This window comes from Vulpes vulpes, chromosome 9 (assembly GCF_048418805.1).
Source record: "Vulpes vulpes isolate BD-2025 chromosome 9, VulVul3, whole genome shotgun sequence".
Classification (NCBI taxonomy): Eukaryota; Metazoa; Chordata; class Mammalia; order Carnivora; family Canidae; genus Vulpes; species Vulpes vulpes.
The window spans coordinates 85,162,800-85,177,781 of NC_132788.1; the positions used below are offsets into that span (position 1 = coordinate 85,162,800).

At 47.8% G+C, this 14,982-nt stretch overlaps 1 protein-coding gene across 3 annotated transcripts in view; it reads left to right on the plus strand.

Annotated features, from left to right (window-relative positions):
• FAM107A (family with sequence similarity 107 member A) overlaps positions 1-14,982 on the plus strand; it is a 53,059-nt gene that overhangs the window by 13,335 nt on the left and 24,742 nt on the right. The window contains exon 2 of one of the 3 annotated variants that reach the window (XM_072720611.1): positions 3,096-3,293. The exons of the other annotated variants lie outside the window; for them this stretch is intronic. Within the exon in view, the coding sequence (XP_072576712.1) occupies positions 3,159-3,293 (135 nt within the window). The 5' untranslated portion in view covers positions 3,096-3,158. The remainder of the gene's footprint in view (positions 1-3,095; positions 3,294-14,982) is intronic. 3 annotated transcript variants of the gene reach the window in all.

Genomic DNA, 14,982 nt, shown 5'->3' on the forward strand with positions numbered 1-14,982 from the left:
CAAATAACTTTATTTCAAGGAAATAATTTGCCATTTAGTTAGTCATTATTCCTTTACACACACCTTCCCAAAACAACTCCATGAAGTTGGTACTTCTGTTATCCCCATTCTACGAATGGGACGCTGAGCTCAGAGACGTCAGGTGCCTTATCTAAGGTCACACAGCAGGTCAGTGGTGAACCCAGGAATCAGACGCAGGCAGCTGCCTCAGAGCTACCTCCCTGAGCACGCACCCACCCAAGCATCACTGCCCAGTGCTGTGGGTGGGCTTCCCAGAGCCCAGGAAGCAAGCCCTGAAGCAGCAGCCCCCTTGCTTCTCTCAGGCAAGTTGACAAGTCTCTTTGGGCTGAGTTTCCACAGAGTCCTGCCTATAAATAGGCAGAGTAATAAATCAAGAGTACGTGCTGATGGAAGGAGCCGTCCAGGGTGAGCAAACGTCAAGCTGCTGGCTGGGCCTGCTGAGTTCCACTAGCGACACTTCCACCAGCTCAGAACAGCACCGTGTCTGGGAGGACGAGCGTGGAGGTCACAGTTCTGCTGATCTCAGACTGGGAGGAGGAAGTAGAATGGATGAAGGGGATGTTGGGGGCCTTTGGGCAGGACCCCCTCTTTCCTGCCACCTCCTTTCACACTGGAGCTCATGTCCGCTGCAACCCAGACCAAAGGTGACATTATCCGGCACGACAGAACCAACCCCCACGTGCTGGGCGAAGGCAGGGGTTTCCTTGGACTAAACCCGCCACAGCCCTGCCCACCCCTCAGGTGGAAGGAACGTGGCCTTTGGACCTTCAGTAAGTGCTCCGGGAATAACGTCAGCGATAAAGTTATTAACAGCGGGATTTATTGAGCACTTACTATGCCCCACGCCTATGCTGAGAGCTCTAGGTCATCCAGTTCCATCCTTTAGCCAACACTTTGATTATCCCCACTTTGCAAGTGACAAACTGAGGCCCGGAGAAGTGAGGCAGGTGACAGAGCCAGGAGGTGTCGGAGCAGGAATCTATACCAAGGCAGTCTGACCCCCGAGCTTGCAGCCTTCTCCCTCTAGGCCTCGGCACACCCAGGAACGTGGGGGAAGCTCTCAATCTGGGCATGTGCCTCCAGAGGGGGAGCTCCCCACGGGCGGGGATCAGGCCTTCCTCCCCGAGACAGGCTGCAGCTCCGCGGGAGGGCTCCTCCACGGGCGGACCTGGGAGAAAGCCCCCGCTCGCCACCTGCCCGCTCTGTGGCCCTGGGAGAGTTACCCGGAATGCCCGAGCCTCAGTTTCTTCACCTGTCAGTGGGAACTAAGGACACTCCGTTCCTTTGGTGGCCGCAAGCAGCAAAGGAAGGAGTTGGCGCAGAGCTGCCCCGGTAGGTGGAAGTGGTCGTCATTGATGCTGTTGTTTCCATCCTGCAAGCGACTCAGCTCTCTCCTCCTGTTCGCTGCCAATCAGAGGCGCCGAGAGGGACTAGCCTCAGGCTGCCGAGCCCCCCTAGGGCTGCCGAGCCCCCCTAGGAATCATAGCAGCAGCTAAGATGTATCGACTGTACACTGTGTGCCAGGCACCGGTCCTAATCGCTTTACGTATTAACTAGTCAGCAGGAAGCCCCGGAGAGGGCAGCAGGGAGGAGAGCCAGAGGTCCACAAGCCACGCCAGGCCAGCCCACCTGTGCGTGGGCCTGCTGGTCACACTTGTCCCCACCAGCAGCCTCTAGGCCCCAACGATGGCCCCAGGCCCTGTGTGAGACCTGCAAAATGCCCTTCCCACCTCACCAACCCCTCAGGTGGTTCTGAGTGAGGACCCAGGGTTAGTGTGTTGCCAGAGGGCTGGAGAAACAGAAGGAGGATGTGGGGGCTGCCGGGGGAAGGCTGCCTCCGGGTCACCCAGGGCCTAGAGCAGTGCTCAATAATGTTCGTTGACTAATAATTGCTGATTATGATATAATTGGGGGCTCCATTTTCAAGCACAGTGGCTCAGGTATTGGGCTCTACTAGCCACTTTTTTTTCAACGCATGCATGGAAAGAAACCTGGAAGGATATATACTAAAAGTTAATCCTGATGATCTTAACGGGGAAGAATAATGGGAGGATCTCATGGTCATTTTTCTGCAGGTTTTTTTTTTCCTTTTGTACTTGCTACATTGTCTATAATGAACAAGTATTAATTTCATGCTCAGAAGAAAATAAAATTTTGTGTGAGCTTAGGACTCATTCAATTTTACAGAACAAAAAGAAATTTTACAGAAGAAATAGAAGTCCAGAGAGGTTAAGCCATTTGCCCAAGGCCACACAGCAAGGCAGGTAGGGCTGGGACAGACCCAGGTCTGCTAGCCCATCCCCTGCACCCTCTGGGAACTCAAGCCTTAGGACAGAGGGAATCTCCAGCTCCTGCATGGTGAGGCCTCGTTTCTCTTTTTTTACCACCATACCCTGAAAACACCCCCAACCCAGTCTTGCCAGCTCCCCCAACTCCTGCGAGAGTCCCCTGAGAGAAGGAGGGATGTCTGCAGATCTTAGTAAAGTGATCAATGGAAAGAAATACATATAAGCCCCCATTCCAGCTTCACAGACTTGCTGCTGATTCATAAATAAAAGAATGCCCAGGCTATTTTGGGCACCTGCAATTTTCTACTTGAATAACCAGGGAAGTGGCTGCCTGCCCGCTTCTCTGCCCTGCTCGTGGCGCCAGAACGGGGGAAACGTGATCTCCCCCGGCGTAATGGGATCTGGGGCCAGGTCTCACTGCTGATTTCCTTGCTTTGCCCCGCTCCAGAAAGCCCAGGTGTCCCCCACGCCACATCCATGGGAGTCTGGGAAGGGAGACTCCAGGCCCGATCCAGATGCTGTGGATTCAGTGGTTCCTTCAAGGTATAAGAGGCAATCTCAGCTCTGCCACCTGCCATCTGTGGGACTTTGGGCAAGTGATTCAACCTCTCTGAGCCCCAGTTTCTTTATCTGTAAAATGGGGATACTTTATCACTTTGCAGGTTTGGTACAGGTGAGGTGCCTGGCTCTCTCAGGGGAATTATTATTTACGGTATGAGAGAGGAGCTGCTCTGGAAAGAGCCCCAAATAGGATTCTCAGGCTGTTGTTTGATCTTTTGGTTCCAGGAGCCCTGAGTTAAGGGGGAAGAAAAGATCATTTATCAGTTCTTGTCTGAAAGTCTGGGAGTAATGGCTTCAGGCAAGGCTGGATCAAGGGTCTTGAGTGAAGTCTTCAAGATCTGGTCCTTCTCTTCCTCATATCTCCACTTTCCTCTGGTTGACCTCATTCCTGGACCAGTCCCCCTTCATGGAAATTCCCAGCAGGTACAGGCTTATATCATTCTTACAGCTAAAAGGGTATGAAGGCTGGAGGGGGAAATAAGTATGGGGGGAAGGGTGACTTATGACAAGTGAAAGAATAGGTTGAAATGTTGGACTGGAATGCAGACAGAAAATACTATCCAGGAAAGGAAAGGAAAGGAAAGGAAAGGAAAGGAAAGGAAAGGGAAGGAAAGAAAAGAAAAGAAAAGAAAAAAAAGGAAAAGAAAAAAGGAAAGATAAGACTAGCCTTTACTCTGCGGCTTACTCCTCTGTAGTCCATTTTCCAGTATGTTCCACAAGATTTTAATAGGCATTGGATGAGCCAAGGGTTTCAGGGCCAAAAGACTGGGTGAAGCCCAATGTTTTTAAAGATTCTACTTATTTATTCATGAGAGACACAGAGAAAGAGAGGCAGAGACATAGGCAGAGGGAGGAGAAGCAGGCTCCATGCCAGGAGCCCAATGCAGGACTCGATCCTGGGACCCAGGGATCACACCCCAGCTGAAGGCAGACACTCAACCACTGAGCCACCCAGACGTCCCTGGGCGAAGCCCAATTAAACAGGTTTCTTTGCTACAGAGCCTCTACATGGTCACTCTTCCAGCTGTGATTCTCCAACAGGAGAGCTATGGGCTATAGCATTCCTTAAGTTCTCAATTCTTTGGGAAGGGCCACTATGGGTCATAGGAGCAAGATAATAAGACAGCAAGTGTTCTGGGGAGAGGACAGTGGAAGCCCCATAGGGGACAACTGTAATTGTCCACGTGAAGGGTGATGACTGCCAGAACGGAGCTCCATGGCAGAAACAGGAATAAGGGTACACAGCGAGAGATGGGATATAGGAAAATATGTGTATCAGCTCAGAAAATGTTGCAGTTTTGGTGATGGTAACAGCGAAATATAGTTTTGATCTTAGCTTTTCCACTGAAAGCAATGCAGAGACAAAACATGGGCTCTGCAGTCCAGCAAATTCTTCAGTAACTTGCCCCATTTTGCTACTAGAGCAAGTTACTGCACCCCTCTGAACCTGTTCCCTCGCTTTTTTTTTTTTTTTTAAGATTTTACTTATTTATTCATGAGAGACAAAGAGAGAGGCAGAGACACAGGCAGAGGGAGAAGCAGGCTCCATGCAGGGAGCCCGACGTGGGACTTGACCCCAGGTCTCCAGGATCATGCCCTGAGCCAACTCAACTCAACCCCGGAGCCATCCAGTCACCCCCTGTTTCCTTGCTTATTACAGGAGGATATTAAGCCCTTTTTCTCAGGGTCCTTGTAAGCATTCCAAGACGAATGTAGAGAGAGTGCCCAACTATGAGCTGGACTTCCCCTTCCGGCCATAACAAAGGACTTGGAACCACACCAGCCCTCCCAACAAAAATAACATAACACTTGACAAATCAGAGGCAGCCAGTCTTCAGAGAGCAGGTCAGAGGGACTCCCCCCACCCCCACCCCGCCCATGAGCCCCTCCCCACCCAGCTCTCAGAGGAGCTCACACAGAGCACTGTAGTCCCTCTGAGCTCAGGAGGCAGGGATCAGAGTTTGGGCCTCTGGGACGACAAAAACAGAAGGAATCTGCAGGACAGGACACTGGAGAGGAGGGAGCTGCATGGCCAGGGGGGTGGGGGTGTCCCAAGAAGTCTGTGGAGGGGACTCCGGGACCCACAAGTCCTTGCCCAAAGGCTGGGCTATGCAAGCACAGGATGAAACTATCCAAAGGTTTACCAGCAGGCTGGGAGAGGTTGGAGAGACCTTCCTGAGCCTTCCAACTGAGACACTAGAGAGGCTGTGCCCTAGGAGTGAGGACCGTGCCCTAGTGCAAGTGCGGCTGTAGACCTGCCCCAACAAAGCCTGAAGCCAAATCCTTTGATTTCCTCAGAGTTGAAAGGCAAGCTCTGCCAGGTTCTGGAGGCTTGGGAAACAGCTCGGGCTTTGCGTGAATTCTCCCCAACAAAGTGTAAAACTAAGCGCATGGGATTTCGAAAGGATCAGCCAGTGATTGTGCTGTCTGCTAAAATAAAACTTAACACTCTTCAGAAGAAAACAGAATCCAGATTCTATAACACATCACACACACAACATCCAGTATATGATCAAGATTTTCTAGACATGTGAAGAAACGGGAAAATGTGATCTTTAGTCAAGAAAAAAACAGCCCATGGAAACAGACCCCAAGATGGTTCAGAGGTCAGATTTAGCAGGTGAAGACCCTAAAGCACCTATTCCGGGTTTTGGCACATAGTAGATGCCCACCAATTAATGCTAACTGCTCATCTCCATTCGAGCAAAGTAATCATTTGTCCCCCAAAAGGCTTTGAAACCCAAGGATTAATAAAGGGGAAGGACCCAGTCCTCATATACTGTGTTGCTGCCTTCCCCGTACACGATTCAGAGAATGGGGGGCTGCCTTGTGCAATAATGAAACACAAGTGATGACCGTGCCACTAGCTCATTGTGTGAGTTCCTCAACTCCCTGTGCCTCAGTTTCCCCATTTACATAATAGGGAAGGCAGGCAGGTCATCTCAAAGGGCTCTTTCTTTCCATGATTCTGAGTTAATCTGGCCCAGGACTTGTTTTCAGCCAGGATACATTCTGAGCTGGGACCTGGACGAACCAGTAGAAGGAATTGGATCCACATCTAATACCTTGGGGGAAACACAGGCTGGGATGGCTTTCTCCCAGGTATCATAACGTGAGGCTATGAGCAGAGCCGGGGCTCATTTTCCAAAGGAAACTTTCTTGAGAAATGTCTCCTAGCAACCAGCTCCACCAATATACAACCTTCAGGGACCTCTGCAGAAACATAAAGGCTTTTTGTGACTCTCTTCTTCAGAAGCTCATGTTGGAAGTGCTTATCAATCAAGATGCTAATGTGGAGCAGGTGGAGGGGGCCCACGGTGGGCAGGGGATGTTGGATGGGCATCCACCCACAGCTTCAATCTTCTTCCACTCTGTGAAATTACCAGCAGTCTGGTTTCCGGGCTCAGAGCAAGAGCTTCGGACTTGTTCAAAACCAGGCTCCATCTCCTACCAGCTGAGTAACCTTGGGCAAGTCATTTAACCTCTCTGAGCCAGTTTCCCCATCTATAAAATGAGGCTAATGACATGTAGGAGGATAGTTCTCCACCCAGGTCCCCGGCACTCATCCAGCACACGCAGCCACCAGGTGCTGTGAGTGTTGGCCACTAACAGCTACATTCTTAGAACTATTAGCTGATGGGAGGTGACTCACCAGAGGTAGATGGGAGGTTGACACCATCTGGTTATCCCTTCTTGTGTCCTACAGCCAATGACCAACTAATGTAGAGGGATAAAAGACCAGTCCTCTTGCCTCAAAGCAGGACAACGTGGTGCCATGTATAGTCATGACCAGACTCCAGCTAAACCCCCATCCTTGCTGAACTTCTACTACCCCATCCTACTTCCCTCCCTTACTCCTTCACAGACTTCCTATGAATGCCCCCCTCAATAAGTCACTTGCACAAAGTCCCCATTTCAGGCTCTCCTAGGAAATCCAAAGACACAAGAGTATCTATGTCTCAGGCCACTGTGAGGATCCAATGAGAGAATGTGCATGAAGTACCAGGCGTGCAGGGAGTGCTCAATAAACCAACATCATTATCCTCTTCCTCCTCCTCATTATTACTGTAATTACAGACAGTCCTGGGATCAGAGAGGGCTTCCAAAGTGGACAAGAGTTGGGGGCAGTCTTGGTGTGAGGGGATACTTGCACTTAGACTGGCTAACATAGGTGAGACAGAGTTATCAGCTTTCTTTGCTTCCTAAATTAATATTAATGTTATTTTTCCTATTATAAAAACAATACGAGTTCATTGGCAAAAAATGAATAAATAAACCCCTCAGCAATGCAGAGAATGACAAAAATGAATGAATGAATGAATGAATGAATAAAATTTCCCACCACTTGGGTATAATCACTGGAGACATTTTCCCTCACACCCTTCCAAACATTTCCCACATAAATTCAAATAATATACATATGTGGACACACATATACACATACATACATGCAAACATATATAATTAATATATGTAACATATGTATATATAATATGCTATTTCTAGAGGATAATACTATATGCATAATAATATACATATAACTAATTTTGTTACTGATAAAAATGGAATCACAAATACTATTTTGTAACCTGGTTTTTTTCCACTTGATTTTCATATGCAGATAGTGGGCATCTCCCATGTTAATGAACACGAGTCTACAGCATCAGTTTTAGCCAAAGATTGTTACCTTTTATGGCAATAACACAGCTTATTTAATCAATCCTCTACCTCTAGACACTTACTTTATTGTCAATTTTTTTTACTATTATAAACAGGGCTGGTTAACGCAAATCCTTGAGCGTGTATCTTCGTGCATATGTTCAGTTGTTTCCTGAAAACAAATTCCTAGAAATAGAAGAGTATGGATATCGGAACGCACACATTTCCCTGCAGGATGACTGGACTATCCTCACTCCCTCCAGGAGTACTGGAGGGTACATTTCCCCACACAAAGTATCCAGCAGTCTCCGATACTAGATATCATTTTTGTTTTAATTTTTGCCAATCTGATAGGTGAAAAATAATACTGCGTTGTTGCTTCAGTGTGCATTTCTTTGGCTGCTGGGGAGGCCAAGCATCTTTTCTTACACTTGTGGGCTGTTTGGATTTCGCCTGCTGAGAATTGCTATTGTCCAGTCCTTGGCAAGGCCCTGCTGGGTGTCTTTTCTCCTCTCCCTTCCCCACCCAGATCCACAGGTTCAGTTCATAAGCAGCAAAGCCCTGCTTCCTACAGGATTGGTACACTGGGAAGGCAGAGTTTTTGCCCTCAGGCTCCAACAGCCAGCCAGAGCTGGGATTAGGAGGGGTTCAGTCCTCTGACTCCAGGGTGCCCTCTCACCAAGCCCCCTCTCTTGCCCTTATCCATGTCCCTACACAATGGAGACCTTAGAAGCCAGATCTGCTTAAAGGAAAAATTTCTCCAAAATTCCAAACCTACCCAGCAAATACATTCCAGGGGCGATTATTAGCATGGTTTGAGGAGTCTTATCAGAAGAACCTACTAGAACATTCCTTTAAAGTCCAGCACTCTCAAGAGGTTTGAAATGAGATTTTATATATGACAAGATCTATCACAGTTGTAAATACCCCAACCATTGCCCCAGCGACACCACAGGTAAGAATTTTCACTCCAGCAGACCCACTTACCCATGTACAAAAGGCACATGTAAAGTGCTCATGGAGGGCAGCCCTGGTGGCGCAGTGGTTTGGTGCCATCTGCAGCCTGGGGTGTGATCCTGGAGACCCGGGATTGAGTCCCACATCGGGCTCCCTGCATGGAGCCTGCTTCTCCCTCTGCCTGTGTCTCTGCTCCTCTCTCTCTGTGTCTATGAATAAATAAATAAAATCTTTAAAAAATAAAAAATAAAAAAATAAAGTGCTCATGGAAACACCGCTCACAATAGCAAAATACATGCTAACGACCTAAATGTCCATTAGTAAGGACCTGCAAAATAACTTACCAATGACATTTACCAGGAAATATCATACAGACAGTAAAATAATTGCATGTGCGGAAAGACACCCATGCAGACAGTGAAATAATTGTACGTGCGGTATCACAAAGTGACAAAAGCGAGTTATAGAAGAGTACATTTAGTGTGATCCCTTTTGCACTTTTCAAAGGGATAGATTAGAATTATTCCAGATGTTTATGAGAGTGGAACCAATTCCTGAGTGGTCACATAAGAAAATGCTCACAACAGTTTCATCTAGGAGGGGGCTGGGGAGTTAAAGTGTTGGGAGATTTTTAGGTCCCATTTTATACCCACCTGCCTTATTTAAATTATTAGCATGAATATGCTTTACCATTATATAACGAAAAACCTTTAAAGTTTAAAAGTGAGCCTATGACCAATCATTGTGACAATAGTCTATTGACAAGCTTACTGTCAAATATGTGCCAGGCAGTCTGCATTCTCTCATTTAATCTTTTTTTTTTTAAGATTTATTTATTCATGAGAGACACAGAGAGGCAGAGACACAGGCGAAGCATGCTCCCTGTGGAGACCCTGATGCGATGCAGGACTCAATCCCAGGACCACAACCCAAGCCAAAGGCAGATGCCCCACCACTGAGCCACCCAGGTGTTCCTCTCTCATTTAGTCTTAAAACAAGCCCTAATCTGACACCCAGTTTATGCATGAGGAAACTGAGTCTTCAGTTAAGAGGTTTGTTAGGCCACATCTGATTATAAAGCCCTGGCTCTTGCTGCAGAGCGTGGTTCTGTGTCTGGGCTTTGTCAGGCCTGCTATGAGTGAGTCCCTCCTGATGGGCTGGCTGGTTTCCTACTGGGGTGGCTGCTCTGTCACCTGCACCTGTACCCTGCAGTTTCTCTCCTCGTGACCTGACACTTTAAAGTTGGCGCTGTCTTAAATTAATTAAAATTAAATAAGACTAAGATTCCAGTTCCACAGAAGCACTAGCTGCATTTCAAGGGCTGAATAGCCACATGTAGCTAGCGGCTACCATATTGTCAGCACAGATATGAAACATTTCCATCATTGCAGAACATTCTGTTGCATACAACTGCTTTATCATAGCCTTAAAGCCAGGCAGACTTGGGCTCACCCTGCTCTTCTACTTACTAATGGGTATGCTGAGCTAGTTATTGAACCTCTCTGAGCCTCAGCATTCTCATCTGTAAAGTGTAACTACCTCACTGGGCTGTTGCAGGGATTACTTGCAATCATGCCTATTACATGGTTAGCCCAACGCCTGTCACATGAGCAGCTCAAAGGGTAACAAGGAGGGTAGGACTCTGTAGTCAGACAGTTTTGTGGCCTGAGGCATGTCACCTTATTGCTCTGGGCCCCAGCCTCATGAGGTGAACGGCATCTACCCTGAAAGAGTGCAGTGAGCATGAGAGCATATGTTTGGTGCTCAGGGAGGGTCAAGTATCTTTTCCTCTTTCTGAAAGGGGGTTTCCCTGTCAGACAAACCATTCTGATAAAACCCAGAAGGTCAATGTACCAACAAGAGAGGGCTCAACCTCCAAAATAAAATGATCATGGGATGCTGTTTGTCACCCATCATATTGGGGGAAGGAAGAAATGGTTTAACTTTTTTTTTTTAAGATTTCATTTATTTACTCATGAGAGACACAGAGAGAGAGGCAGAGAGAGAAGCAGGCTCCATGCAGGGAGCCCAATGTGGGACTCGATCCCAGGACTCTAGGATCACACCCTGGGCTGAAGGGAGGTGCTAAACCACTGAGCCACCCAGGCATCCCAAATGGTTTGACATTTTATTGAAGAATAACATACATACAGAAAAATGCACCTGTCACAAGCATGCCACTCAATCAATTTTGAGAAACTGAAAATATTTGTGTAGCCACTGAGATCGAAAACCAGAACATCAATAGCTTCCCAAAAGCCCCCTCATGTCCCTTCCCATCCACTATCACCCTTCACAAAAGTAACCACTATCCTGACTTGTAATACCATAGACTCATTTTCAGTAGACAAACCCAAAGATTCTTAACACCCAGAGTTAGAAAGGGTGTAGACAATCCAGTAATCTGAGACACTGATGGTGGGCGTGTGAAATGGTACAGCCATTCTGGAGGGTAATTTGGTAGCATCTGCTAAAATGTAGCATTGGCCCGGCATTTCCACTTCACAGTGTCTGCCCTAGAGAAACGCCCACATCCCCGCACAGAGAGGCAAGCACATGGATGCTTGCAGCAGGATTGTTTGTTAATAGCGGCATATTGGAAACAACCTCCATGTCCCACTAAAAGGGATTGGTTGGGGGAAAAAAATGATGGGCATCACACTATATTTTACACTGCAGTAGATCAAAATAGTGAAGAGGATCTACATGTATCGCATAGAAATTTCTAGAAGACATATTATAGAATTTTAAAAAGCAAACTGCAGAAAAATGACCCAAACATACACACACAGCATCCACAACAGTGACAACTCTGGGGAAGGGGCATATAAACTTAAATATGCACTTAGGTTGTTCCAAACGTTTAAAGCAGTGGATTTACATATATGTGTATTACGTGTGTGAAATACTTTATGAGCTTTCAAGGATCATTAAACAGCCCAGCCACCAAGTCCAGGCAAGGAAAGGAAGGCTGCCCCTCTGGCTCCGGGCCCGGGCCCCAGCTTGGGTTGCGGGAGGGCAGAGTTCCCGCGTCTGAGGCCTGAGGGGCTGAAACGAACGGAGCAGCCAGGGCCCCTGAGACCGGAGCGCGGGGCCTTCCTCGGGTGGAAGATGGTGCCCTGGCCCCTGTGCTCGCCGCGAGCCCAATGCCAGGGTGATGGAAGTGGACCACTGCGAAGGAGCCGGTCTTGGGGTTTGACGCCCTCCCAACAGTGCCCAGCACTTTAAGAGAAGGATGGGGCAGCCCGGGTGGCCCAGCGGTTTAGCGCTGCCTTCAGCCCAGGGCCTGATCCTGGGGTCCCGGGTTCGAGTCCCACGTCAGGCTCCCTGCATGGAGCCTGCTTCTCCCTCTGCCTGGGTCTCTGCCCCTCTCCGCCCCCCGCCATGAATAAATAAATAAAATCTTTTAAAAAAATAAATAAAAGACTTTATTTTAAAAAATAATTTAAAAAATGAAGGATGGCCGGGTTTGATTCTCTCCATCCCTAGGGATGGAGGACAGGGAGGCGGCAGGTGTCGCCGCCACAACAGTGGCTCTGTGAGAGTGAGGCGCTAAGACAGACGCTCTCAGACAGTCCTGTAAACCCGGTGGCCATGTGCTCAGGAGTGGGGAACAGGACGTAAGGGGCAACAGCCAAGGGTCCACATTAAAAATATTCCACCTTCAAGAATTAGCTTTGCAGGGGCCCCCGGGGGTGGCTCAGTGGGCTAAGCGTCTGCCTTCAGCTCAGGCTGGGGTCCTGGAGTCCTGGGATCGAGCCCCACCTTGCTGCTGCTTTAGGCTCCCTGCTCAGCAGAGAGTCTGCGTCTCCCACCCTCTGCCCTTGCCCCTGCTCCTGCTCTCTCTCTGCCTCACTCACTCTCTTTCTCAAAAAAGTTTTTTTTAAATTTAGCTTTGCAGGGAGGCTGGCCCAGCTGACTCCATAGAGAAGGGCCCCTTAATGTTTCTGAGCCTCAGCTTCCTCCTCTATAAAATGGGGTGCAGGCTCTTGCCACCACACACACACACACACACACACACACACACACACACACTTGATCTGTGACTGTGGCAAAGACCACAGACTCCCGAGTCAGACTGCCTCCAGTCCAACCGCAGAGCTGCTGCTCGCAGCTGTGTATCCTAACCTGCTCAGGGCCACAGCTTCCTTTCTCATCGATAAAACAAGAGCCCTGCTCTCCCCTGAGTTCAGAGGACTTATCATGCAGCTTAAGTGCAACCATATTGGGAAGGTCTTACCACAGCCTTCAGCTCTAGGACGTGTTCAGTACATATTTGCAACAATGATTAAACTGGTTTTTCTATACTACTCACCTGTCTAGGTGCCAGGAACCAAGCTAGGCATTGAACACAGAGGCCTGAATAAGTCACGGGGCCCGAGCTCAGGGTGTTTACAGTGTAATGATGTGGGGTGGGGGAATAAATGAGGACACCCAGAGACACGTCTCCCTCTGATGCCCTCTAAGTTACAAGGACAAATGCTCTCAGGTCCTATCCTCATCTCTTCCAAGGGCAGAATTCAGGCCCATCTATATTCATCTAAGACATAATTTTGCTAATACCTCCTTCCTCTCCCCCACCAATCCAAAGGATTATACACAAAAGTGACCTCAACGTGTTTTTTTTTAATCTATATTGCGAAGATATCAAAAGCACAGCACATAAACTGATACAATCACTGTTGACAGTATCTACTAGATATCTTATGACCCACAATTCCACTGTTTCCAACAGAAACAAGCACTGTGTTTACCCAAAAGTTCACAGAAAGTTGTTCACAGCATCTTTATTAGCCATAGAGTAAACTGGAAACCACACAAATGTCCATCCACACATCAACTGCTCATACAGGCAAGAGCATCAACGAATCTCAAACATACCATTGAGTAAAAGAAGTCAGGCCCCAATGAGTAAATTTTATGCTTCCATTCACATGAAGTTCCAGAACAAGAGAAACAAATCTATGGTGCTACTGGTTAGAATTCACGCTTACTCTGGGAAGCAGTGGCCATTGACTGAGAAGAAGCACAAGGGAACCTTCTGGGATGCAGGGGATATTTTATATCTTGACCTTGGAGGTTGTTGTATGGAGAAGCACATAGGTAAAACTTTGCTGAGCCACATACTTGAAATCAGTGCATTTTATGTATGAGTGCTATACTTCAATTTTTTAAATGTTTGCAAGCAAACAAAGCAAAATCCCTTCAGTGTAGCTTGGTTCATGCATCCTGTGAAGAAGACTAAAATGGATATGTGATGGGTGGGTCCATAGCCTTGACACTTCTCAAATACAGGCATTAGCCTCCAGGGGAAGCAGCAGAGCAAAGTGGAGAAGAAGAATCTTTGTGGGATAGGCTCATTGTGGGATAGGCTCATTGAAGGTCACCAAGGACCAACCTCCAAAAACTTTCTCAATAATCGGGGCATGAAAAAGAGGCAGGTGGTAGCCACAGTAAGGTCAGGAGAAATGCAAATGCAAACACACTGGGTTGTGCTCAGCCACAGTTGGGTATGTTGTACCATACACAATAGTATTTCCTCTGGAAATTGTGTGTGTTAACTTTCACTAACCAAAATTATAACTAAGCCAGCATCTTCCGATCCCAAAAGTGCGTGAGCAAATGATAACTGACGTATTCACGAGCAAAGTCTTTGGAAAAGACTATCAAATACCAGCAATGCATCAGCAAATTCAATTCATCTTTGCCTTTGCAAGGGGTTGTGTGCACGTGCAGTGTTGTTTTGTTCACCAAACTCCAGTCATTGAAGAGAGAGAGGAATCTGCCTCAATCAGTGAGGTCTTCCTGGACACAGGATGGCCTGATTTTTCCAACAAGTCTTTCTTGCAAAGGGGGTTGGTGAGTGTGCAAGGAACAATTCTTTGAACTCTGGCTCTGGGAGCAGCTCCTTATAAATTCTGGCTTTGTAATGCTAATCTTGCCCTTGGGCCCCAGCCCCACTTCCCAAGTCTGTAGGGAGACATGAGAAGAAGCTTAGATCCCCTTCGAGCCCTCTGGAGCAGGTCCTTTTTCTATGCCCAGAAATTTTCTTACAGGGATGAAGTTACTTGTTTTCTTAATCCCTTTGTCAAAAACCACAAAAGAGGCTTGGCCAAATCCCAAACACCCGCCCTTTCTACATCCTCTCTGAGTGACAAAGTTCAAAATGGGAGCACCCTAGGGAAATGTCAGCACCCCAGGCCCTTCTATGTACCTGAATAATCCCTGGGCAGACAGCACGGATCCTCCTTCCATTCTGGCCATGGCTTACTCTCTCTGGAACTGCCTGCCTTCCCCGTATAGCTCAGAGCTCCCTGTGTGGGTGCAAGCACTCATTCCCTAATTCACTGCATTCCTTCTTTCAACAAATCATTACGGGACATCCGAGCCATGCCCAGTTCTGGAGGAGGCCCTGGGGAGACAGCTGTGAACCCAGTCCTCCCCACGCAAGACTCATACAGTCTGACGGAGGAAATGGGACTCAAATAATTATAAC